At 41.9% G+C, this 24,444-nt stretch overlaps 1 protein-coding gene across 1 annotated transcript in view; it reads left to right on the top strand.

Annotated features, from left to right (window-relative positions):
• KIF26A (kinesin family member 26A) overlaps positions 1 to 13,743 on the top strand; it is a 168,535-nt gene extending 154,792 nt beyond the window's left edge. Inside the window, exons 12-16 of the mRNA XM_051978274.1 lie at positions 1,152 to 4,497; positions 9,234 to 9,424; positions 9,883 to 9,903; positions 10,926 to 11,076; positions 11,835 to 13,743. Of these exons, the coding sequence (XP_051834234.1) occupies positions 1,152 to 4,497; positions 9,234 to 9,424; positions 9,883 to 9,903; positions 10,926 to 11,076; positions 11,835 to 11,998 (3,873 nt within the window). The 3' untranslated portion in view covers positions 11,999 to 13,743. The remainder of the gene's footprint in view (positions 1 to 1,151; positions 4,498 to 9,233; positions 9,425 to 9,882; positions 9,904 to 10,925; positions 11,077 to 11,834) is intronic.
• The last annotated feature ends 10,701 nt before the right edge of the window (positions 13,744 to 24,444 follow it).

Below are 24,444 nucleotides of genomic sequence, written 5' to 3'. Positions count from 1 at the left end.
GGAATTAGGAAGATCTGGGATCAAATTCTACTTCATATTTAAAAGATGGGCAGTTTACTATTAAACTTTTTTGGTTTAATAGTAAGTTTTCTCATTTGCAGAATGAAAGGATTGGGCTTGGTGACTTCTAAGTCCTGTAATCATGGTATGACTTCTCACGATGATGGAAGGTTAATTACAGCAAGCATTATTCTCTTCTCGCTTCAATTTATCAATTGGGGTTAAATGACTTGCCCAAAGTCACACAGCTAGCAAGTGACTGAGGCTGGCTTTGAACTCAGAGCCTCCTGATTCTAGGGCTAGTGCTCTATCTACTATACTATCTCACTGCCCCTCTTATCCTTATTTCCATCACTGTAAGGAATTTTCTTAGTGAGGAACCCCTTCTATCAAGGCATGTCTCAACCATTCTAAAATTCAGAGCTGTAGAGCCTTGTCTGGAGGCACGGATAGGTTAAATTACTTGCCTAAGGTCACACATAATCATGATGTATCAGAGTTAAAACTTGAACTCAGATCTTCCTGTGGTTGTTAGAAAGTCACCCAATGGGCCTTGGAGCTGGGTTTTGACTTCAGGCCTTCTGATTCCCATGCCCACTCAGTATGTGTTCCCATACATCAGGCTCCTCCATGTAAACAGTCTGTGGAAATACCCCTCTTGGAAGGGACTGTGTGATACCTGTAGCTTTTATCTTCTGAGGTTTTAAGTGTTGACCTCTCTAGCTCCATAGAAGCACAACCAATTTTTCCCCCATACTCCTTAAATTACAAACTCAGTGTTGATCTGGTTTGTTTGTGATCACAGAACACTGAATGCCAGGGTCAAGGCACCTTGGAATGTAGGTCTTTAGAAATGGAAGATCCCTTATGATCTACTACTTTTAAGTAGTAGAAGGAAGGGACTTTGCAAATTATAGATATGGAATGGTGACCAAAACATAGAACATTAGAGCTGAAAGGGACTTTGAATGCCATCTAGGAGCAGCTAAATTCCTTATTTATAGATGAGAAGACAGGCTTATAGAGATGTGGGTTTGGAGGGTCTTGAGCATGTTTGGACTCAGCTGGTGCAGAAGTCAGGATAGCTTTCTCAAACTAATATCAGTGAAGCTGAGACTTGAACTGAAAGGGGCATTTTCCTTGTGTTTTAGTATGCATCCAGCTCTTCAGGAGGAGAGAGTTCCTGTGAGGAAGGCCGGGTCCGGAGGCCCCCACACCTGAGGCCTTTTCACCCTCGCACAGTGGCCTTGGATCCTGACCTTCCTGGCCTGGGTCTCTCCAGTGACCCCGATTATTCCTCCAGCAGCGAGCAGTCCTGTGACACCGTCATCTACGTGGGACCCAATGGGGCCGCCCTGTCTGACCGGGAGCTCACAGACAATGAGGGCCCACCCGAGTTTGTGCCTATCATCCCGTCGCTCAATAGGAAGCGGGGCAAGGATGGGATGGGTGGCCCCTGGAGTTCCGACAAGGACCACTTCAAGTGTAACACGTTTGCTGAGCTGCAGGAGAGACTGGAGTGCATTGATGGGAGTGAGGAGCCCACTCGCTTTGGTGGGGCTGACTCTGCTGGGGTAGCGAATGGCAGTGGTGCAGGGAGTGCAGAAACTGGCCTGGCCAAGTCAGCCAAGGAGAAGCCACCCTCTCCATTGAGGGGGTGCAAGAAGCCTGCGTTGCTGGAGACAGCCTCCCCCAAAAAGGGGCCTGGCCTCCACTTCTCAGCAGGACCTCCCCGCAATGGAGCCTGCCCAGGAAACAGTCCCTCCCAGAGCCAAGTGGATACCTCCAAGCCTGTGACTAGAGGGGATGGGAAAAAATCAGACATGGTCTCAGATGGTGGGAGAGATACAACTTTATACTCTTCCAGGTCCTGTAAGCCAGATGTGACTAAGAGCCCAGACTGTGGCACTGCCACAGAGCCAGTTGTCAAGGAAAAAGCCGTGTATGGGAAGCGACCCCTGCCCAGCCCAGCCCCACCACCCCCTCAACAGAAGGACCTGACGCCTCCTGGCAACATGTATTCCAAGCTGGATGACAATGGAATCCGGACGCCCCCACTGGGAATGAGTAAGCAGAGGGTGGGCTCTGGGGAGATACCCCCTACCCAGGAAGCATCCTCACCACCTTCCACCAGCACCCTGGAGGTACACAGCTTCCATTCAGCTTTCCGGGGTAAGTGCTTTGACCGGGACATCCTGACGACCACAGTGACCCTGCAGCAGCCAGTGGAGCTGAATGGCGAGGATGAGCTAGTGTTCACAGTGGTTGAGGAGCTGTCCATCAGCGGCATGGTGGACTCAGGGCGGCCCACCAGCATCATCAGTTTCAACAGTGACTGCTCTCTTCAAGCCCTGGCCTCCGGCTCCCGGCCAGTCAGCATCATCAGCAGCATCAATGATGAGTTTGATGCCTACACGTCTCAGGCATCCGGCGTGAACATTGACATAGTCCTGCCTTTCTCCGAGGGAGCCTTTCCCTCCGGGAGTCGCCGCTCCTCCATCAGCTCCTGGCTAAGCGAGGTCAGCCTCTGCACCATGGATGGCGAGCTCGTGCCCCCTGCGGAGGTCCTCACCACTTCATCTCCTTTGGCCGGCGATCCCCCTGGGGAGAACTTCACCTTGGACTCTCCCAGCGTCACTCTCACCTTCACCCCAGGGAACCTCAAGAACTCCTTGAATGACAGCGGGCTTTGTGTCTCAGAGCTGGACAGCTTGGAGAGCACAAGCTCCAGAAAGATGTCACCAGCCATTGCCAAGACTCCTCAGTCCTTGGGACCCACCAAAGCTGCCCCCACTCCAGGTGTCTCCAGGATCCCCAACCAGCCCAAGAGAGCAGGGAGGGGTGGGAATCTACAAGTGACCCACAAGATGCAAACCATCCATTCTAGTCTTCCACGGACTCTGAGAACTACTACCTCAACTCCCAATTACATGGGTGCCATGCACCATAGCCATGAATTGCCCAGTCCGGGTGGGCTATTTGATGACCCATGGCTAGTGCGAGTGGATGTCCCACCAGGCACCCACTCCACGGACCCACTGCCCTCTCCTAGCAACCCTCCATTAGGTATTGACTCCTTAAACACACCATGCAGGGAGGCCACAGGGTACAGGCCCCCCAAGTCCCAGACAATGTTGGCCTGTTCCCAGCGAGTGGTGGATGGGTGTGAAATGTCTTGTAAATCAGCCGGGGACCATGCTAGGAAACCAGAGGTCATGACCCAAATCCCACCTTTGAGGAGAGGGGCCACCACTCTGGGTGTGATGCCAGTGGCTCGAAGTGGAGATAGTCCCGCTGAGGCCCTGGCCCGAGGCAATCCTGACTCTGCCTTGATCACCAGCAGCCTGAAGACCTCTATGGGGAAGAAGAATGGCCCTCAGAAGTCGAGTTTCTTACCTAGGCCCAGTGGGGCAGGACCCCCTGCTCCCCCAGTCCGGAAATCAAGCCTTGAGCAAAAAAGTGGTATTTCTCCATCTAGGGGAGGCACAGACTCTGTAAGAGCCTCTGCCTCCAAAGGGGAAGAAGAAGCAGAACTGCGGCCCAGAGCGGGTGCAGGCTTGGCTCCAGAGAGCCTGAAAGGCAAAGCCAACGTTAAGGGTGAGCATTCTTTGCCCAAGAGCACATCTAGCCTGAAGGCGAGGGTGGCCAAGCCTGAGGGGGTCCATCGTTATGGAAGTCACATGTCTCTGGAGCGCTGTGAAGGCCTAGGTGTGGGGGGAGCCAAGGCCGATGGCGGCGGCAGCAACATTGGGAGGCAGGGGCGGTCTGTGCCTCGGTTGGGTGTGCCCCCTGCGACCCCTTCTCCTGTATCTCCAACGTCCTACACGACCCCCTCCAAAGGCAGTTCCGCAAAAGGGGTAGCAAGTGCTAAATCACCAGCCGGTGGAAGCAAGAGCCGGAACCTCTTGGCCGGGGGGTCCCGGTCTCTCAGCTCTTCGGTGAAGTCACTGAGTCAGCAGCCTACCGGGAAGAGCGCTGGTGCCCCCACGACTGGCAAGGTGGCCCCACGTACCATGCCCGGGGTCAACGGCAAGCCTAGCCGGGGAACCATCATGGGCACCAAGCAGGCAATGAGGGCTGCCAACAGCCGCGTGAACGAGCTGGCCTCCGGGAGCTCTGGCAAAGGGGGCCATTCCCGGAGCTCCGCAGACTCGGACAGCGGGAACGACAGCGGCGTGAATCTGGGCGATGAGAAGCTGCCAGTGCCCGCCCTGCCCTCCCCCTACAGCAAGATCACAGCCCCCCGGCGGCCTCAGCGTTACAGCAGCGGGCACGGCAGCGACAACAGCAGCGTGCTGAGCGGGGAGCTGCCGCCGGCCATGGGCCGCACGGCCCTCTTCTACCACAGCGGCGGCAGCAGCGGCTACGAGAGCATGATCCGGGACAGCGAGGCCACGGGGAGCGCCTCGTCCACCCACGACTCCATGAGCGAGAGTGGCCTGTCGTCCCCTGGGGGCCGCATGAGGAGCCTCAAGTCTCCCAAGAAAAGGTCGACAGGTAAGAAATAAAGTAACTTCCCTCTCTTTCCCCTCCCAGATATTCAGTATCTGAAAGGCGTGGGGCGTCGGGACGCGGACGGGCGGGGGACTTTATCTTCCCTGTTCCCCAACAGTGACTGAGGGAACCTTTAGCTATGAGCCCTGGGCTTTCACCGTATTCTGGGTGGGGTGGAGAAGCAAAGAGACTGCGCTGACACCAGTGGCTTTTCCAAACCCTGTAAGGCAGAGATTGGGCAGAGGTTGTCTTTGTACTATATCCTTCATTCAGGGCAGCTTTGAGTACCCCACTCCCCTCTGGGCCGAGATAGTCCCAGTCATCCTCTGCCTCCTACCTTTGATGTGAAGATAAGAGTAGAGCCCAAAGCTGGTGCTTGTAGTTGCAGACAGGTAACTTGGCCAAACCCTGAGTAACAAAAGCAACATGCAGCTCTGGCCCTCTCCCTCCTCATTCTCACTCCTCTCCTTCCCAAGTGGAACTGAGGCAACCTGGGGCAGACCCTAGTATTCCTTCTCAGTGGGATCCAAAAAAGCCAGCAAAAGGTGGCCCAAGTTCTACTTTTGAGGAATGGAACAAGGACTTAGTATCCTGATACTGACACTGACTTGTAAATAACTTCATCTCTTTGAGCCTCAATTTCCACATCTATCAAATGGGCATAATATATGTCTCATAGTATATGAGGAAAAAAGGAACGTAAAATGCTTTGTAGACTCTAATAATTTAGATAAATACATATTAACCATTTTTGTTATCTGTATTTTATAAATGAGAAAGCTGAGGTTTGCAAAATCATAGAACATATTATATCAGAACTGGAAGGGACCATAGAGATCACCATCATTTGCAAAATGGAGAAACTGAAGCCGGTAGAGGGGATAGTGTGAAACAAAATAACAACAGTAGCTAGTATTTGTATAGCACTATCCTCAATACTTGGAGAAAGTGCTATTATTATACCCATTCTATAGGTGAAAAAAAGGCATAATAAGGTCAAGTGACTTTCCCAGAGTCATACTCAAGACTTAGTTTTAACTTTTTCTAATTTTTTGAGTTATGAGGCTGAATTTGAACTAGATAAGCCCATCATTCTAACTACTGCACTTCCCTTCCCTCCTTTCCCCTTCTCCCCCCCCCCCCCCCCACTGTATTTGGAATCAGAAGTGCATTCAGATTTTCATTTAGCTGTTTGCTGTCTATGTGGTGTTAAAAAAAGTCACTGTCTGGAACAACTAGATGGTGCAGTGAATAGAGCACAGGCCCTAAAGTCAGGAGGAACCGAGTTCAAATGTAGGTCTAGCACTTTTTTTTTTTTTAAAACACAATTAACTATGTAACCCTAGCCAATTGCCTCCCCCCCCCACAAAAAAAATTGTCATCTTCTCTATCTCTATTTGCTCATCTATAAGGTAAAAAGGATGAATTAATTATGTCAAAGGTTTCTTCTGGTTCAAAATTTTATATTTGTATAATCCTTGCCTAAAGTCACCAGATTAGTCAGTGATGAGTCCACTTGGGGAGAAGGGGAATGGGAATGAAGTGGGTGAGGGGCAGAGTTGAATGTTGCTTTTGTGAATCTGGGTTTTTATATTTTCTATTCAGCACAGTCTTTACAGACTCATGCTGCCTTTCACCAGGTCCTTTTGCAACAGGGAATCTGGACAAATGGATTTTTAAGGAGGGGGGGAGGAAGGGAGGAGTAGGTAATACTCTCTTCAGACTCAGTTCCAAACATGGGGTCATAGAACTTCATCTGCAGAGAGATCTCATCCATTGTTGTTATTAGAAAAAATACCTCCTCTCTGAACCATTCCTGAGAAGTAGTCATCCAGACCAGCCCTGGGAAAATCACTTGAGGTGGCTATTCCTCTTTGGATCAGATATTCTTAGGAAATTATTCTTTTTGTTGTTGTTCAATTGTTACAGGCATGTCTGCCTCTGCTATCCCATTTGGGGTTTCTTTGGCAAAGATATTGGAGTGATTAGTTCATTCTTAACTAATTTTACATTTGCGGAAACTGAGGCAAACAGAATTAAGAGATTTACTGAGGATCACATGATTAGGAAGTGTCTGAGGCCAGATTTGCACTCAAAACGAGGATTTTTCCTGACTCCAGGTCCACTGCAACACCCTGATTATTCTTTACACCAAACCAAATCTGTTTTCTGAAACTTTTCCCATTGCTCCTACTTCAGTATTTTGGAACCAAACAGAACTAATCTAATTTTTCTTCCTCATGACAACCCTTCAGCCATATGAAGACCAAGCTACCCTATGTCTATTCTTTTTTGTGCAAAAATTTTTCTCAACCCAATTTCACACCATTTCTTTATGACCTGATCTTTAGTCCTCCCTCCATCCTATCCACTTTCTTCTAGAGGTGCTGTGGCTTATACACTCTCCTTCTGTTAACATCTTGGGGCACCCACCAGTAGGGAGGGGAAGTTGAGAATAGGCTAGTACATTTTCCAATCCAGAAGTCCAGCCTCAGTGAACTGATCTGCCTGGTTTGGCTGGAGTTTTGTGGGCAGGGTTTCTGAGTCCCTCCTGTGGGCGGGAAATAAATCAAGCTAACATGAGCTCCCTTCCCACTTAAGCCTCCCCCACAAATCAATATTAACGGCCCTGTAAAGTTGCACACGAATCGAGGAGGGTATTACTCACTGATGGATTCGATTTTGTTTTTAGCCCCAGGAAATACTTGTGAGGTCTTTAAAGATGACAAACTATTTCTTTTCCAACAAGGGCTGTCTGTTATCGGTAAATGGGCTCTCTTATTTTGAATGCTTAATGCCTAAACCTGCTAATATTTTCCCATCAATCAATTATTCAATCAACAATCATTTATTGAGCACCTACTATTTATTGGATGCTATTCTGGGTGCTGGGCATACAAAGAAAAAGAATGCTACAATCCCTCTTCTTAAGGAACTTAACTTGCAGTGTGGGGTACAATAAGCAAATGCATAAGAATATACAGACTAAATATTAATGAAATAAGTAAAAGATTTTAAAAAAGAGACTCAATTGGAGGATTCAAGAAAAACTTCATGTAGAAGGTGATGTCTGAGCTATGTCTTGAAGGAAAACAGCAATAAAAATTATGAGGTAGAGGTTTAGAAAGAACATTACATGTGTGGGAAATAGAAGACCAGTTTGGCTGGATCATGAATTACTAGATGGAATAATATTCGATAAAGTTAGGAGATAGTTTGGGACCAGGTTATTATATTTTATTCTAGAGGCAACAGGGAGCCACTGAAGTTTCTTAGTAAGAAAGTAATGTCATAAATCTACATTTAAGGAAAATCACATTGGCCACAATGTGTAAGACAGACAAGAGTAAGGAGAGTGTCGAGGGTGGAGAGACTAATTCGATGGCAGGTGCTATGGGCCTGAAACTAAGGTGATAGTTATGTTGCGTAGAGAGGAGGGGGGGGGCTGTCAGATGATAGAAATTTAGGTCAAATTGGCAAGAATTACCAATTGTTTGGGTGTGAGGAGTCAAGGAGAACATTGAGATTACAACCTTAGAGATTGAAAAAAAAAATGGTGGTGCCTTTGATGGAATTAGGGAAATTAAGAAAGGGTGATGGATTTGGGAGGAGGGGGAATACAATTTTGAAAATGTTGCATTTGAGATTTCTCTGGAACTACATTTTGAATACACCAATAGGCAATTAATGGGGCTGAAGTTTCCACTAATTAAAAATTAATATGTAAAAATGATGATTAAACTTACAGGAATTGGTAAGGATAATAGAGTAAGGAAGGAAGAAATTGGAGGGGAGAGAGAAAGAAAGATGGGAATGGGTTCAGGACAAGCCTTCAGTAACTCCCATGATCAGGAGTAATGAAATGGATAAGGAGCCAGCTAAGGTGACTGGAAAGGAGATATTAGGTAAAAGGAAAAAACCGGAGGAAAAAATGGAGAAAATTCAGTGGAGAGAATATCTAGGAGGAGAGGGTAACCAATTGTATCCAATGTAGCTGATACAGTAGGGAACCATTAATAACAGTGGAGACCAGTTGCAACTGAGGATTATGGACAGCACCTTATCGCAAAGGAGTGTATGGGAGAAGTAGAGGTGATGAGTATAGATGTTCTAGAAATTTGATTAAGGGAGAACAGGAATACAATTGAAGGAATGGTATGATCCACTGAAGATTTTTTTTAAGAGTGGTGGAGACATGAACATTGGAGAGGATGGGATTATATAGAAGAGTTGGTCTTGACAAGAAGTTTTACTTAATTATTAGAGAATGAGGAAGAAATAAGAGGGTGATGATATGAAAAGGGTCGAAAGGAGACCTTACATCAAATGACCTCAATTTTCTCAGGAAAGTAATAGGTCTCCAATTGAGAAATGGGATGGGGAGGATTTTAAAAAAGAAAAAAAAAGTACAAGATAATTTCTTTATATATTTGAAAGGAATAGCGAGTTGTGGATAGTAGATTTGTGGTATTATGTACCATCAACTTAAAAAAAAATCACACTATGCTTTGTTTTAGTCCACAAATTAAAAATTAAAAAATAAAGAAATGAAGGATGAGACTAATGCACGTGGGCTTCTAATCAAGCACTGTTACTTATCACCATTGCTAAGTAGTCCACGTTCTGCTCTTAACTGAGGAGGAAAAAAAAAAACCGAGGAGGTAAAAATGTATGTGTGTCTGCCTTTGCCCGGCAGACTTTGGGAGCCTTACTTACGGGACTTGTGCATTTATTTGCAGGTCTGCAGCGGCGGCGCCTGGTTCCGACTCCACTGCCTGATGCTGCAGCCTTGGGCAGGAAGCCCAGTGCTGCCGGTCAGTGGGTGGACCTGCCGCCTTTGCCTGGTACTTTGAAGGAGCCTTTTGAAATCAAAGTGTATGAGATTGACGACGTGGAGCGCCTGCAGAGGCATCGGCGGGAGGAGCCCGAGGTCAGCCCGCCCCTCTCGCGCAGCCCTTTCTGTCAGAACCCCTTTGGTCCAGGTCCCTGAGGGAAGAAGGGGTTCAATTGGAAATGGTCATGCAATTAGAGCTTCTGGCATGATTAATTTTCACTGTTTTGCATGTTTAGATCCCTTGAACAGAGAAACATCATTATAGGCCACAATTAATTGTGTTTAACCTGACGGAGAACATGAGTGGAGAATGTGCATGCACTCATTAGGACGCGATCTGCTCAGAGCCCTGTTGCAGCAGACTTTGTTTGTTTAGAAGCTTTTAAGTCCCCTTTAATAGCTTCCGTGCAGAGCAAGGTCATTCACCCTTAGTTATGGCATCTCCACGTTGGTGGGGAGGGGGAGGGGGCAATGATTGGAAAAGTAATTTAGCCCCAGTGCCGACTTCCTTCTGATGGAGTTTTTCCTTTTTTCCTCTCTCTTTTTCCCTCTAGCCTTTCCAAGATGTGGAAAAGGTAAATAGCATGTTCCCCTCTCACACTGATGTAGGTAGGGTTCCTCAAGGATTATAGAAACTCATATTCTCAGAATTAGAAGAAACCTTAGTGATAGCCTGGAGGGATACCTTTCTTGAGAACTCTGCCTCATTTTATCATTTTCTTTCTTCTCCCCTCCTCTCTTTTCCCCTCCCTTTCCCTTACCTTCCTTTCTTCCTCCCTTTTTCCTTCCCCTCCCTTTCCTTTCCCCTTCCCCTTCTTTTTTCTTTCCCTTTCCCTTTCTCTTCTTCTTCCCTTCCCTTTCCTTGCTTCCTTCCTTTTCTTCCCTTTTTCTTCCTTTCTCCTTCCTCTTTTTCCCTTTTTCTTCTCTTTTTTTTCCTTCCCTCTCTCCTTCCCTCCTTGCCTCCTTTCCTTCCACTTTACACATCCATTTATTTATTTGGTTTGTTCATTCATTTATCCACCATTCATTCATTCATTTGTTCTGTCTGTCAATCAGAGGAAACTGAAGCCCAGGAAAGGAAAAGAGTTTTGCCTACGGTCACCCAAGTCAGCTACAAGCATTTAGATAGCATTTATGTAGGAACTGTGCTAAGAAGTTTACTAATATTTCATTTGATCCTTACAACCTTGTAAGGTAGGAGTGTTATTATCCTTATTATTACACTTGAAGGAATTGAGACAAACAGATTAAGTTACTTGCCCTGAGTCACATAGCTAGTAAGTATCGGAGGCATGATTTGAATTTATCTTCCTTTTTGAGCCCAGAACTCTATTCATTGCTTCTCCCGTTCTTTAATATAATGGGGAAGAAAGTCTATTAGATTTTTTTAATCCAGGGACTAAGATTTGAACTGTGGATCTCATTATTTATTAACTGTGTTATTTTAGGCAGGTCCCTTCTTCTGTGGATGACTTAGGTTTTCTCATCTATAAAACAGTGGGACAGGACTGAATGAGCTTTAGGGTCCCTTCCTACTTTCACCTGCCTGGGACTATAGCTAAATCAGATTTCTGGGAATTATCTTTGTTTCCCAAAGGGTCTGATGTATTTTAATGCCAAGCTGAAGGTCCTGGAAAGGAGACATCAGCGAATCAAGGAAGTGGAGGCCAAGCATGAACTCCTGAAGGAGGAACTGGAGGAGACCAAGAGCCGGCTGATGATGGATCCAAACAAGTGGAGAGAAGAATGTAAGTTGGAACAACATTCCTCTTCTGTTTTGCTCCCTGTACTCTGGAGCCTCCTAAAAAGCTCAGTAGTTGCAGGGACAAGAACAATGCCCATGTTCTGGGATGCTCAGTATGAGGCTACAAATTCTTGCTCTCAAGGAGCTTACATTTTAATAGGGGAAGATTTACAATGGGGTGTTGGAAAACAGGAGTTTCAGATGAGAATAGAGAGACATGGTGATGAGATGATACTGACAGAATTGGTATGGAAGCTTGCTTTTCTACAAGATAACATAAAAAAGTTCACCTGTCAAAGCTGGAAAAAAAGTCCAGATTTCCAATTAGTGTGAATATGTTCTCAGGGGTGAAGACATTGTAGGAAGAAATACAAAAACACAGTCATTGTCCTCAGACATGTTGTACAATACACAAATAACTATGCACGTATAAAATCTCTGTGTTAATGAAGTAGCCTCAAGGAAGTAGGAGGGGAGAGGATAGATACAACTAGGAAAGATCTCCTGATGTAAGTGGGAGTAGAACCAACTTTTGAAGGAAGTCAGGGAAGCTGGGAGGCAGAAAGGAGGAGGAAGAGAGTTCTAGGATCAGGGACAGTCATCAAAAGATGGAGGAGCCTCAGATGTTTATTGAATATGTGGATGGCAAGATTATTTTGACAGCAGAAGGATAGATTATAATGGAGGGAGAGAGATCTTCTTAGAGACTATATGGAAACTCCATGTTCTGGTTCTGATTCTCATTATAATTTTGGTTTGCAGTTGAGGTGGATCCAGAATTGGATAAAGAGTCTGAGGAATACCTGGAGGCTCTTGAACAAGCTACGGAGGACCTCGAGCACTGTGTGAACCTGTGCAAAGCCCATGTCATGATCGTCACCTGCTTTGACATTGGTGTGTCAGATGTACAGGAAGTGGAAGTTTGAGAGCAGATGAGAAGGGACAGGATGAGACATGAATGGGATGGGAAAGGGACGAGACAAGGGAAGGAACAGAAAACAGAATCCAGGGTGATGCCTGGTTGTTGCAACGCCACAAGGAAGTGACAAGGGGAACAGGAATGTTGAGGTGAAAGGAACAGTGGGGTGGGAAAGTGGGAGGGAGAGGGGGGATGGATGTGGGCAAGGAACTAGAATGTTTCACAATCAACATGGTGCCTCATTCAAGACCAAACTGTACAGAGAGTGAGAATGAACCATGCCTGACTGACGGACAAATGGACGGACGGACGGACAGATAGACAGACAGGAACTGAGGATTAAGAACACCAAGAGACATTCCCCTAGCAATGCCAAGTGCCTTTCATGTTAATTGGATTTTTTTTTTCCCTTTGGTGCTAGAAATTTGGAAGCCAGATGCCCAGGTATCAGCTGTTTTCCTATAGAACCTTCGATAATTGTATCATGTATTTCTGACCCCATGTAAAAACATAGTAATGAGAGCAATAAGCACATGAGTATTTCCTACTGGCCTTGCCTTCTGGTTTCCTAGAAAAGTGATTTGATGTAGCAGAATTTAAATGGCCAGACTTGGGGTTCAGATTGAAAATATTTTTTATGAGTGTGTTTATCATTCCAAAGGGCATAGAGTAAGCTCTGACAAGGACTAGTTTTCATTCCCCCCTCAGAGCAGAACTAAGACTGGCTTTTATTTCTAGTTTTTTCTTTTTTTTTATTAAAAATTTCTTGCCATCCTTATCTGATGCCTCATTGTGGTGTGGAGTTGACCCCTGGGCTTTTGAAGCCTGTGTATGAAGAGCTAGCCAAGCTAGAAAAACTATGAGTACCAGCCTCCATGGCAGTCTCCAGACTGAAGATGAGCCTGGTAAAGGCCAAGGCTTCCTTCTCCCCAGAGGATCAGCCACTAGAGAGTGGAATGTTTTGGGGGGTGGGGTGGGATGTGTGCACAGAAACTCATAAAGACTGTCTGCTAAAATTGTGGAAGAGGTTGGGAACTGTGTTGTTGGAGGACCCACATGGACAAAAATAAATGTGGAAATTGAAGTATTTTTGGGGCCAAGAGGGACTATTAACTTTGGAATGAGCTCATCCGGGGTTGAATTTAACCTCATTTTCTACAAACCTGTTCTTCCCCCTTGGGGAAAGCAGTGGCCAAGGGCTTAGCAAAAAGCACCAAGAGCCTTCTTCAATGGCAGGAATAGAGCCTCCAATTTCTTACCAAAATAAACCAGCAAAAAAAAAAAAAAAACTTGGGGGGAAGAGTTTTGTAAATGTTTCATTAAGGTTCATATTTTTCTATCGTTTTGACCATGAAGCCAATATTTGCATCAAAAACTTTGAAGTCAAAAAATGGACTTTTCCCCAGTTTTTGTAATGATGAATGAATGCTCAGGACATGAATGGGATGGACGGCTGCATGAATTTGTGCTGAGGATGGAGGGGGAAAGGGAGGTAGTGGGAGGGAAAGAGGCTGATCCAGGGGTCCCTTGGGGGGTCCCCTGGGCCAATCAATTGTTGCCAAATGAGGAAAAAAGGAAAAAGAAAAAAAATCTTTTCCCAGGGTTGAATATTGTATGTAAACTCCCATTTCATATGAATCATATTTTCTGACCATTTTGATTTATAGGGGTTTTATGAGCCTTTGTATAAATGTGTATGATAACATGGCATCCCCACTTTTACTTGTGAATAAAAGATACATCTATTGTTAATTTTTCTGTTTAATGAATTTTTTGCTTTCAAAAGTAATGACAAAATCTTGTTTATATGTTGCTTCCTTACAAATAATGTAATCAAGAAATATTTATTTCATGTGTTTTCTGTGCAGGGAACTGAGCGTATAAGGATAAAAATGAAATGGTTCCTGCCTCAAGAGGTTTCTGTGAGGAAGCAGTGACTGGGAAGCAATAACTATTATGGGAAGAGGGAAGGAAGAAGAGAAAGAGGGATGGGAGTGGGAGAGGGAGAGGCAGAGAGAAGGGAGAGAAAAGAAGGGGGAGAGGAGAGACAGAGACAGAGAGGGGTAGAAAGCAGGGGAAGATGAGAGATGATTCAGAATATCTCTGCCTTTAAGGAATTTACATTGCAATAGGTGAGATACATGTATCCACATAAGAAAAGACAGAATATGGACTGTGCCCTCTGTATGCTACAAAAAGTAATTGTTCTCCAAGTGTTCCAATGAAGGAATATTAGCTCCCAGCTCTATGGAACTTTAAGGTTTACAAAACATTTTTATTTTGGTTAAAACACACTTTTCTCAAAAACGTTATCTCTCTCTCCCTTTTCTCTCTCTCTCTGTCTGTCTGTCTCTCTGTCTGTCTCTGTCTCTGTCTCTGTCTCCCTTCCTCCCCTCCCCCTCTCCCCCATCCCTTTTCCCTCTGGAAACTGAGACTCAGAAAAGTTCATTGATGAATTCAGATTCAAAAGGCTTGCAAATATTAGAGTTGGGATTTAAACTCGGATCTTCTACCATCTCTGTGCTTTGTTTTCTTCATCTATAACATGAGAGGTTTGAACTGGATGGCCTCTGAGGACCCTTCCGCTTCTATATCTCCAATTTAGATATCTCTTTCTATTCTCCCAGGCCTTATATCACAGAAATATAGAAATGACTGCCACAGGGTCCTGAATCCTGAAATGGGACAAATTAAATGAAGTATCATCAACTTCACCTTCCATCCCACCAAGTTGGGGCCTCAGTTTCCTCATCAGTGAAATGTGGAGGTTGGACTTCATTTTCTTCCACTCTAAAAAGCCAGGGGGTCATCATCAAATAGTCTGCTAGGATATTTTCAGCTTTAAATCCTGCCTGTGATCCTATGACTTGACCTGGTTTCTGTCACTCGATCCATGTAGAATTTAATGTCATCTCTTTCTACCCGTCTCTGGATCTTTTTCTATCTTATAAAAACATTGGATAAAATAATATTAAAAGTTCTTACTTGTTCTAAGCCTTACAATTCTCTGATGTACCCAGCTCTATGTTTGGTACTTTCTACTGCAGAAGTTTCCCATCCAAGAAGTTAAAATTAAAAATGTTTTTAGGATCACTCATCAATCACTATTGGAAAATCAAGACAAGAATGGAATTGTTCCTACCCCCAAGGAGATTGTATTTCATTGGGGAAATATATAACATGTATGAATAAATAGATAATACATTGTAGATGTGACTCTAATTCTAATGCTCTCTTAGTTCAGGGTTCAGCATTGGTTGAGATGAAATGATAGACAGTTATTGAAGAGTTAACAAGGGAGGGGGTTTATTTGGCCCTAATATATCAACGATATGCTACAAGGATATAGTGGCTCTTAGTTTCTCTAAATCAAGCACCTTCTCCATCTTGTCAGTCAATGAGGGTGACATCAAGTCTGAGACCTTTGGGAACTTTGTGCCATGAGACCAAGAAATTATATCAGTAAAACCCTGAGCAATTAGGTTGCATGGTGGGAGGAAGCTTTGGTAAGGTAAAAGGAAGCCAAGTTAGGAAACCTCTTGTTCTAACACACTTGTATAACCCACTTAGGCATATATGGATACAAAAGATTGGCCTGGAACCAACTGCAATGGACTTTTTGACAGCTGGTTATTAAATTTTCAGTATGAACATTTACATCTTGTAAATGATAAAATTTAGTATAGGGTGAGGAATGGAATAAACAATTATATGGCACCTATTACAAGTTATGCAATTTGCTAAGAACTTTACAAATATTATCTTATTTGATCCTCATAACAGGTAGGTACTATTATTATCTTCATTTTATAATTGAGGAAACTTGGGCAGGCACAGCTAAAGTGACTTGTCCAGAGTCTCACAGCTATTAACTGCCTGAAGCTGCCTTCAACTCAATTCTTCCAGATTTCAGGCCCAGAGTTCTATTCATTGCACTATTCAGGGGTCCTCAAACTACGGCCTGTGGGCCAGATGTGGCCGCTGAGGCCGTTTATCCCCCTCACCAAGGGCTATGAAGTTTCTTTATTTAAAGGCCCACAAAACAAAGTTTTTGTTTTTACTATAGTCCAGCCCTCCAACAGTCTGAGGGACAGTGAACTGGCCCCCTATTTAAAAAGTTTGAGGACCCCTGCATCTGAGATTTAAGGCAGTGATGTGAAAAATGTTAATAGTGGAGATTAGATAAAAACTATGTCCCATTTACATTTTCTTGTAAAAGTTTATCATCACAGTGTTAAATTATATATAAAAGAAATCAATTGAAAATAACCTAGATGGGAGCACATTAGTCATTGGGGTGGGAGTTAGAGGTAGTAGGGGAAGGCATTATGTAGGATATGGAGTTGGAGCTAAGCCAGCAATTCCAAGCTGTTAAGGTAAGGAAACAGTACCTTTTAGGAATGAGGAAACAGTTTGTGCAAAAGTGGAGAGAAAGGAGGTCCAAGAGGTATTAAATGGTCTCTTTGTCTGGACTGCTGGGTATGTGAAGGGCAGTTGATAAAGACCAGAACTTCTCAGCTACTCAGAAATGTGGCTCTCTGTTCTGGTGTGAAAAGTTAGGAGGACCCTTAGAAATGTCTGACCTGAAACAAGAAGACAGTTTTTAGAGACAAGCATGTTAGCCAGCTCTTGGTACAGTTCTAGAGGGAGAAGAGGCAAAGAACAGGAATGGAAAAGAAGAGGGCTATAAGAGGGTGTTAGAATCATGTGGGTAATCAGGGAGGGTTCTTGATCAGGCTCTTGATGAAAGCCCTCAAGTGTTTAATTAGCTATACAAGGACTAATAATGATTATAGCCTGTATGTGTGTACTATTTTAAAGTTTGAAAAGTGCTTAACAATTATCTTTTGATTCTCACAACAGCCCAGTTAGATGCTATTATTATTTCCATTTTACAGATGAGGAAAATGAGGCTCAGAGAAATTAAATGATTTGGGGTGAACTCTCTAATACAAAGCAGAAAGAGGAAGAGTAGAACCACAAAAATGAAATAATTAACAGCAATGGAGAGAGCAAAGGGAGAACCTGGAAAAAAAGCATGCAAATAGGACTTGGGGTACAGAACAGTTGTTGTCCTTTGTGCTTGAAGAGGACCAAAATGCCATTGTTATATTGGGGTCAATCTACATTGTGTCTGACCATAGCTGATCAGAACAGTATGAACTTGGTGGACTACAAATAATCCACATGAACATTTGGAGTAGAGAAGTCACTAAATTTGCATGTCACATTTCTTTTGAGCTCCTGCAATTTTGCTTTACTTATAGAGCACAGGGCATTCTTTGATACAGGCATACCATGCTGGGCAATCCTACACCAGCCTCTCCCATGTGTCCCAATCAATTCCAGAGTTGTTCAGAGAAATCTTGAGAGGGTCTTACTAGGAGACCGGTGGTGTTGTTGCCATTGTTAAGCCATTTTCAATTGTATCTGACTCTGTGACACCATTGGGTGTTTTCTTGACAAAGATACTAGAGTGGTTTGTCATTTCCTTTGCCAGCCCATTTTGTAGATGAGGAAGGAAGCTGAGGTGAACAGGCTTATGTGACTTGTTCAGGGTCACACATCTAGTTAGTGTCTGAGGTCAGATTGAATTCAGAAAGATGGGTCTTCCTGACTCCAGACTCTTTACTCTCTCTACTGTGGCACTTAGCACACAGGGAACTTTTCAGAAGGGTTTCCCAAATTATGGAGAGGATCAGCAAAATGGAAGGCAGTGGTTGGGATATCCCAGCAAAGGAAAGAGAAGAATCAGAAGTAGGACGTTTCCTCAATGAATTCACTAGGTGATGGTATTAGAGTTAGGGAAGAGAGAGGAGGAAGGGACCTGGGCCTGATTTTAGAAATCTCATCATTTGGGGGAGACAGAAAAAATTCAACAGAGCTGAATTTTATCTTTAGAGCATTCGTGATAGAGTAGACAGAGTCAGACTAAGTCTTAAGCCTTGCTGCAAAGGAACTCACATCTGAATGAAGAAATGGGGAAATGTCTTTAATAACTTAAACAACCATTCTGCAGATGCAGAATTAAATTGAATAAGCCAAGCACATACCAAAAGCTAAGGCTAATTAACTACTTCTAGCTTTGGCCTTGTGGAAGTTCATGGCTTCCCTTGTGGTCTCATAGTTCCACAAGATGCTAAGAATGTACATTTCTATATTTCATAAAGATGACTTCCCTCACACTGATACTGGAAAAAGAACAGAGCAAATTTCCCAGTTTTACAGAGCAGAAAACTGAGGTTCAAATGTGCTACATGAAATTTTCATAGATAGCAAATGTTCAAGAGAGAGAACGTGTCAGAAGCAAATAGGAACCCCAAGTTACCTGACTGCAAGTCCTATGCCCAGAGTCAGCTCAGCCAGGTAGGGAATAAGCCAGCAATATTGCCCAGAGCATATCAACTTTGAGTTCTATTCTTATTTCTAGCCTATTGTATAGGAGCTAAGTGACTTTCATGAGAAAGAGGATCATTCTAGGAGAATTGACCTGAATTATCCAGATAATTGTAACCTCTCACCTCTTCATTCTCTGTCTTTGGACTTTTTTGCCTTACAGCTTTAGAAATTGACTTCAGTTTCTTCCTGCCTTTACCTGAGTCTCCAGGGTTTTGGTCCAGTCACCTTCAGGCATTAGTGGTACTTTGGGAGACAGATGAGCCTGGGGCCTGCCACTATTTATCATATTTTTATAATATGCTATAAGTCATTTCATTAAGGAAGCCCTTGAGCAAAATTGCTTCTTATCAGCCAGGTCTTTTACGCTAATAGTTCATTAGGACTAAATTCAGAAGGTAATTAATTCCCTGTTTAGAGTCAAGTAATGGAGTCAGGGAAAGGTGTATCTGCCACTTGACATATTTTTTTTTGAGACAAAGAGATTCTGTGAAGGCCCTGGGGAGGCTGTAGCTTCTTTCCTCTTTTTCAGAAACAGTCTGCAGTCCTAGAATTTGAATACTAGAGAAAGGTTCTTAGAACCCAGAAGCTCCAAATTAGGAGAGGATTTGGAGCATTCAATAAAGAAGGTCAACTCTAGAAGGTGCTTTAGACTCTTGTCCAACAATGTAGTGCCTTAATTGGGAAGCTACAGTTTGAAGTACAGTTTGGTTAAACAACTTATCCAAAGTCAGAAAGAGTTTACAGGAAATCTATTGTTGGTGCTGAGTATGATGTGCTAATTGGCAGCTCTTTTGACCACATATGTAATTCTGGGGTAGAGAGGAGCACTTATCATAAGAGAGTAGGGTCCTAATCATAGTTCTAGGGCCAAGAGAAGGACTGCTGCTTGTATCAGCAGAAGAATAAGTAATCTGGTCACGGTTTCAAAGCAGAGAGGTGCACTAGTGCTTGTGGCTGTGGAAGAACAGGGACTTGGTCACAGATGCAGGGTCAAGAGGAGAGTTTGTGTTTGTAGCTCCCAGGGATCAGAGGCCCTTCCTGGGTCAACACCAGAGCATAGAACAGGAGAGCAGTAACATACTTCTTCTTGAATCATACCACTTTGCAGATTTCAGGAACTAATTCAGAAAACAGCAGCATGAAAAAGTCTGAACTTTGGAACAGTCCATTCCTATCCCAAAGTGAGTAGAGCCTAACTTTAACCTAAAATTCCAAGTCAAGAAATAGGCTGGAAAAATGAGCAAGCAAGCAACAACAAAAAGAACTTGACTTGATCTTATGATCTTATGATCAAAGGTACTACAATCACAGAGAAGACCAAGATGCAAATGTAGAAGTCAATGCAAAAATAGCTATAAATAAAGTCTTATAGAAAAACTAATAATTGGACACAAGCCCAACACGAAGAGATCAAAAGATGAGTGATAGAGGAAAACTGGGAAATGAAATGAAAATTATTCAAGAAAATGAGGAAAAGAGATTTAACAATTTGGTAAAAGAGGTCCAAAATACTGTAGAAAATAAGACTTAAAAAAACCCCAGAATTCACTGAAGAACTTTAAAAGTAGAATTAGCCAAATGGAAAAAGATATAAAAGCTCATTGATATAAATAATTCTTTAAAAATTAGAATTGGAAACTGGGAAAACATTTTTACAGTCAAAGGTTCTGATAAAGGCCTCATTTCCAAAATATATAGAGAATTGACTCTAATTTATAAGAAATCAAGCCATTCTCCAATTGATAAATGGTCAAAGGATATGAACAGACAATTCTCAGATGAAGAAATTGAAACTATTTCTAGCCATATGAAAAGATGCTCCAAGTCATTATTTATCAGAGAAATGCAAATTAAGACAACCCTGAGATACCACTACATACCTGTCAGATTGGCTAGAATGACAGGGAAAGATAATGCAGAATGTTGGAGGGAATGTGGAAAAATAGGGACACTGATACATTATTGGAGGAATTGTGAATACATCCAGCCATTCTGGAGAGCAATTTGGAACTAAGCTCAAAAAGTTATCAAACTGTGCATATTCTTTGATCCAGCAATATTACTACTGGGCTTATGTCCCAAAGCGATCTTAAAGAAGGGAAAGGAGCCTGTATGTACAAGAATGTTTGTGGCAGCCCTCTTTGTAGTAGCCAGAAATTGGAAACTGAGTGGATGCCCCTCAATTGGAGAATGGCTGAATAAATTGTGGTATATGAATGTTATAGAATATTATTATTCTATAAGAAATGACCAGCAGGATGATTTTAGAAAGGCCTGGAGAGACTTACATGAACTGATGCTAAGTGAAATGAGCAGGACCAGGAGATCATTATATACTTCCACAACAATACTATATGATGATCAATTCTGATGGATGTGGTCCTCTTCAATAACGAGATGAACCAAATCAGTTCCAATAGAACAGTAATGAATTGAATCAGCTACACCCAGAGAAAGAACTCAGGGAAATGAGTGTGAACCACTACATAGAATTCCCAATCCCTCTATTTTTATCCACCTGCATTTTTGATTTCCTTCACAGGTTAATTGTACACTATTTCAAAGTCCGATTCTTCTTGTACAGCAAAATAACTGTATGGACATGTATACATATATTGTATTTAATATATACTTTAACATATTTAACATGTATTGGTCTACTTGTCATCTGGGGGAGAGAGTGGGGGGAAGGAGGGGGAAAATTGGAACAAAAGGTTTTGCAATTGTCAATGCTGAAAAATTATCCATGCATATATCTTGTAAATAAAAAGCTATAATAAAAAAAGAAAGTTATATCCAGAAAAAACAAAAAAAATTAGAATTGGGCAAGTAGATACCAATGACTTCATGAGATATCAGGAGACAAAACAAAATCAAGAAAATGAAAAAAAAAAAGAAAATGTGAAATATTTCATTAGAAAAACAACTGATCTGGAAAGTAGGCCAAGAAGAGATAATTTAAAAACTTGTGGATTACCTGAAAGCTATAATAATAAAAACAACAAAGAGTCTAGACATCCTATTTCAAGAAACTATAAAGAAAAATTACCTTAATATCTTAGATGCAGAGAATAAAATAGAAATTCAAAGAATTCGGTGGTCATCACCTGAAGGAGATCCCAAAATGAAAACTCCCAGGAATCTCATAGCTAAATTCCAGAGTTCTGAGGTCAAGGAAAAAATATTACAAACAGCCAAAAAGAAACAATTCTAATAACATGGAGCCACGATCACATGAGATTAATGGCTTTCATGTTAAAAAACATGGAGGGCTCACAATGTGATATTCTGCAAGGCAAAGAACCTAGGATTAGAAGCAAGAATAACTTATTCAGCAAAACTGAGTATATTCCTTCAGGAGGAAAATAGATATTTAAGGAAATAGAGGGCTTCTCAGTATTCCTGATGGAAAGACCTGAGCTGAATAGAAAATTTGATATTAAAACACAAGATTCAAGAGAGGTATAAATATGAAAGAGAAGTCATAAGGGACTCAAAAGTGTTACAGTGTTTACACACCTATAGAAGAAGATGATTCATATAACTCCTAAGAACTTTATCAATATTAGAGCATTTAAAAGAAAATACATAAACAGAGGCCATGGGTGTGAATCAGTTATGTTGGAATGATCTTCAAAAGCTGAAGGAGTGAGAAAGAGGAATGCACTGGGAGAAGGGGAAAGGGAGAGGTAGAATGAGGAAAATTTTCTCACATAAAAGAGTATTGCAAGGAAGAACTTTTATAGTTTGTGTGAGGGGGAAGGAGCTATACAACACTAAGTTATGTATAGAAATCTATGTTACCCAATAGGAAAAATAGAAGAAGAGAGGAATAAGAGAAAGGCTGGTGCTGACAGCAGACAGAGAAGGATAGGATGATAAAAGGGAGGTTAGATTAAGGGAGGTAGTGGTTAGAAGCAAAATAAACTTTTAAAGAGGGATAAAAAGAGAGAGACACACTGAGAGAGAAAACAGAAGAAAATGGGATAGAGGGAAAAACACAATAATCTTAACTGTGAATGTGAATGGAATGAGTTCACCCGTAAAACTGAAGTGGATAGCAGAATTGATTAAAAACCAGAATTCAACAATAAAGAATATATTCTTTATGAGAGACACACTTGAAAGAGAAAGGCACACATAGTTAAAATAAAGGACTGGAACAGAATCTAACATACTTCATTTGAAGTAAAAAAGGTAGGGATAGCAATCATGATCTCAGATAAAGTAAAAGCAAAAACAGCCCTAATTAAAAGAGATAATCAAGGAACTACATTTTGTTAAAAAGTACCATAGAGAGTGAAATTATATAAAAATATTTTGTAATATTTCTCAAATATATGGAGAATTGAGTCAAATGTATAAAATTAAAAGCCTTCCCCAATTAATAAATGTTCAAAGTCTTTGAATAGGTAGTTTTCAGAAGAAATCAAAGCTATTTATATTCATATAAACCACTTTTGATTAGAGAAATGCAAATTAAAATATCTCTGAGGTACCCCACCACTCCTCTAACATAAGGAATATTGGAGGGGATGAAGGAAAATAGATACACTAAACTAATCAATTGTTTGTTGTGTTGTGAACTGGTTCATTCTGGAGAACAATTTGGAACGATGGCCAAAGATCTATTAAACTGTGTATACCCTTTGACCCAATAATACCATTACTAGTCTATATCCTAAAGAAATAAAAAAAAGGAAAATAATCTATATGCACAAAAATATTTTAGTAACTCTCTTTGTGGTGGCAAAAAATTGGAAAGTAAGGGAATGCCTATCAATTGGGGAATGGTAAAACAATTTGTGGCACATGATTATTATGGAGTATTACTGTGCTATGAAAAATGATGAGCAGGTTGCTTTCAGAAAAACCTGAAAACACTTATAGGAACTGATACAAAATGAAGTGATCAGAACCAGGAGAGATTGTGCACAGTAACAGCATTGTATATCATTGTATAACAATGTATAACATTGTACAATGAACAACTGTGAACATTTTAGCTATTTTCAGGAATACGATCCAAGATAATCCCAAAAGACTCATGATGAAAAATGCTATCCACTTTCAGAGAAAGAACGGATGGTGTCTGAATATAGATCAAAACATACTATATTTTACTTTCTTCTTTCATTTTTTTTTTTTGGTTCAAGTTGTCTTCTACAAAATAACTATATGGAAATATGTTTTACATGAATATATATATATATATATATATATATATATATATATATATATATATAAAACCTTTATCTGATTGCTTGCTATCTCAAGGAGGGAGTAGGGGAAGAAAGGAAGAATAGAATTTGAAACCCAAAATTTAAAAAACCCTGAATATTAAAAATTTTTAACATGTAACTGGGGAAAAATAAAATATTATTAAAAAATGAAAAGGGGATGGGTTCAGAAAAGCATGGCAAGATCTATATGAATTGAGCAAAGTGAAGTGAGAATTAAAAGATCATTCTCTGCAGGAAAAGTAATGTTGCAATGATGATCAACTATGAAAGACTGCCTATTTTGAGCAATACAGTGATCCAAGACAATTCCAAAGGATTCATGATGAAAAATAATATCTATCTCTAGAGAAAGAACTGATGAGCTCTGGGTGCAAATTGAAGTATAGTTTTCTTACAATTTTTTTTGCAATATGGCTAATATGAAATTATATTTTGTGTGATTTCCCATGTTTACTTGAGGGTGGCATTTAAGTAGGGCTTTAAAGGATACATAGTAATTTATCAGGGAGGGGAAAGAAAGAATATTTTAGGTATATCTATCATTTATCTCTATCTATGTTTCTGTGTATCTATGGACCACATGGGATAAGTCTAGACCATTTTGTGAGATATGTACTCAGAACTGAAAGACTTGACACTTTGGGAAGATGGAGCAAAGTTGGGTGGTCCTTTGGTCCTTTCTTCTTGAAGAATGCTCCTTGTACCAATATTACATCAAAGAAGATTGGCCACTAAATCAGGAAGTGACACTCAATAGACTTCAAAGAAACAACTTCTATCTCTTTTTATTCTGGCCCCTAGACCACGTATG

The sequence above is a fragment of the Antechinus flavipes genome, chromosome 2 (genome assembly GCF_016432865.1).
Source record: "Antechinus flavipes isolate AdamAnt ecotype Samford, QLD, Australia chromosome 2, AdamAnt_v2, whole genome shotgun sequence".
Classification (NCBI taxonomy): Eukaryota; Metazoa; Chordata; class Mammalia; order Dasyuromorphia; family Dasyuridae; genus Antechinus; species Antechinus flavipes.
The sequence above is the reverse complement of the archived record's forward strand: the minus strand, read 5'-3'. Positions and strand labels throughout refer to the sequence as shown.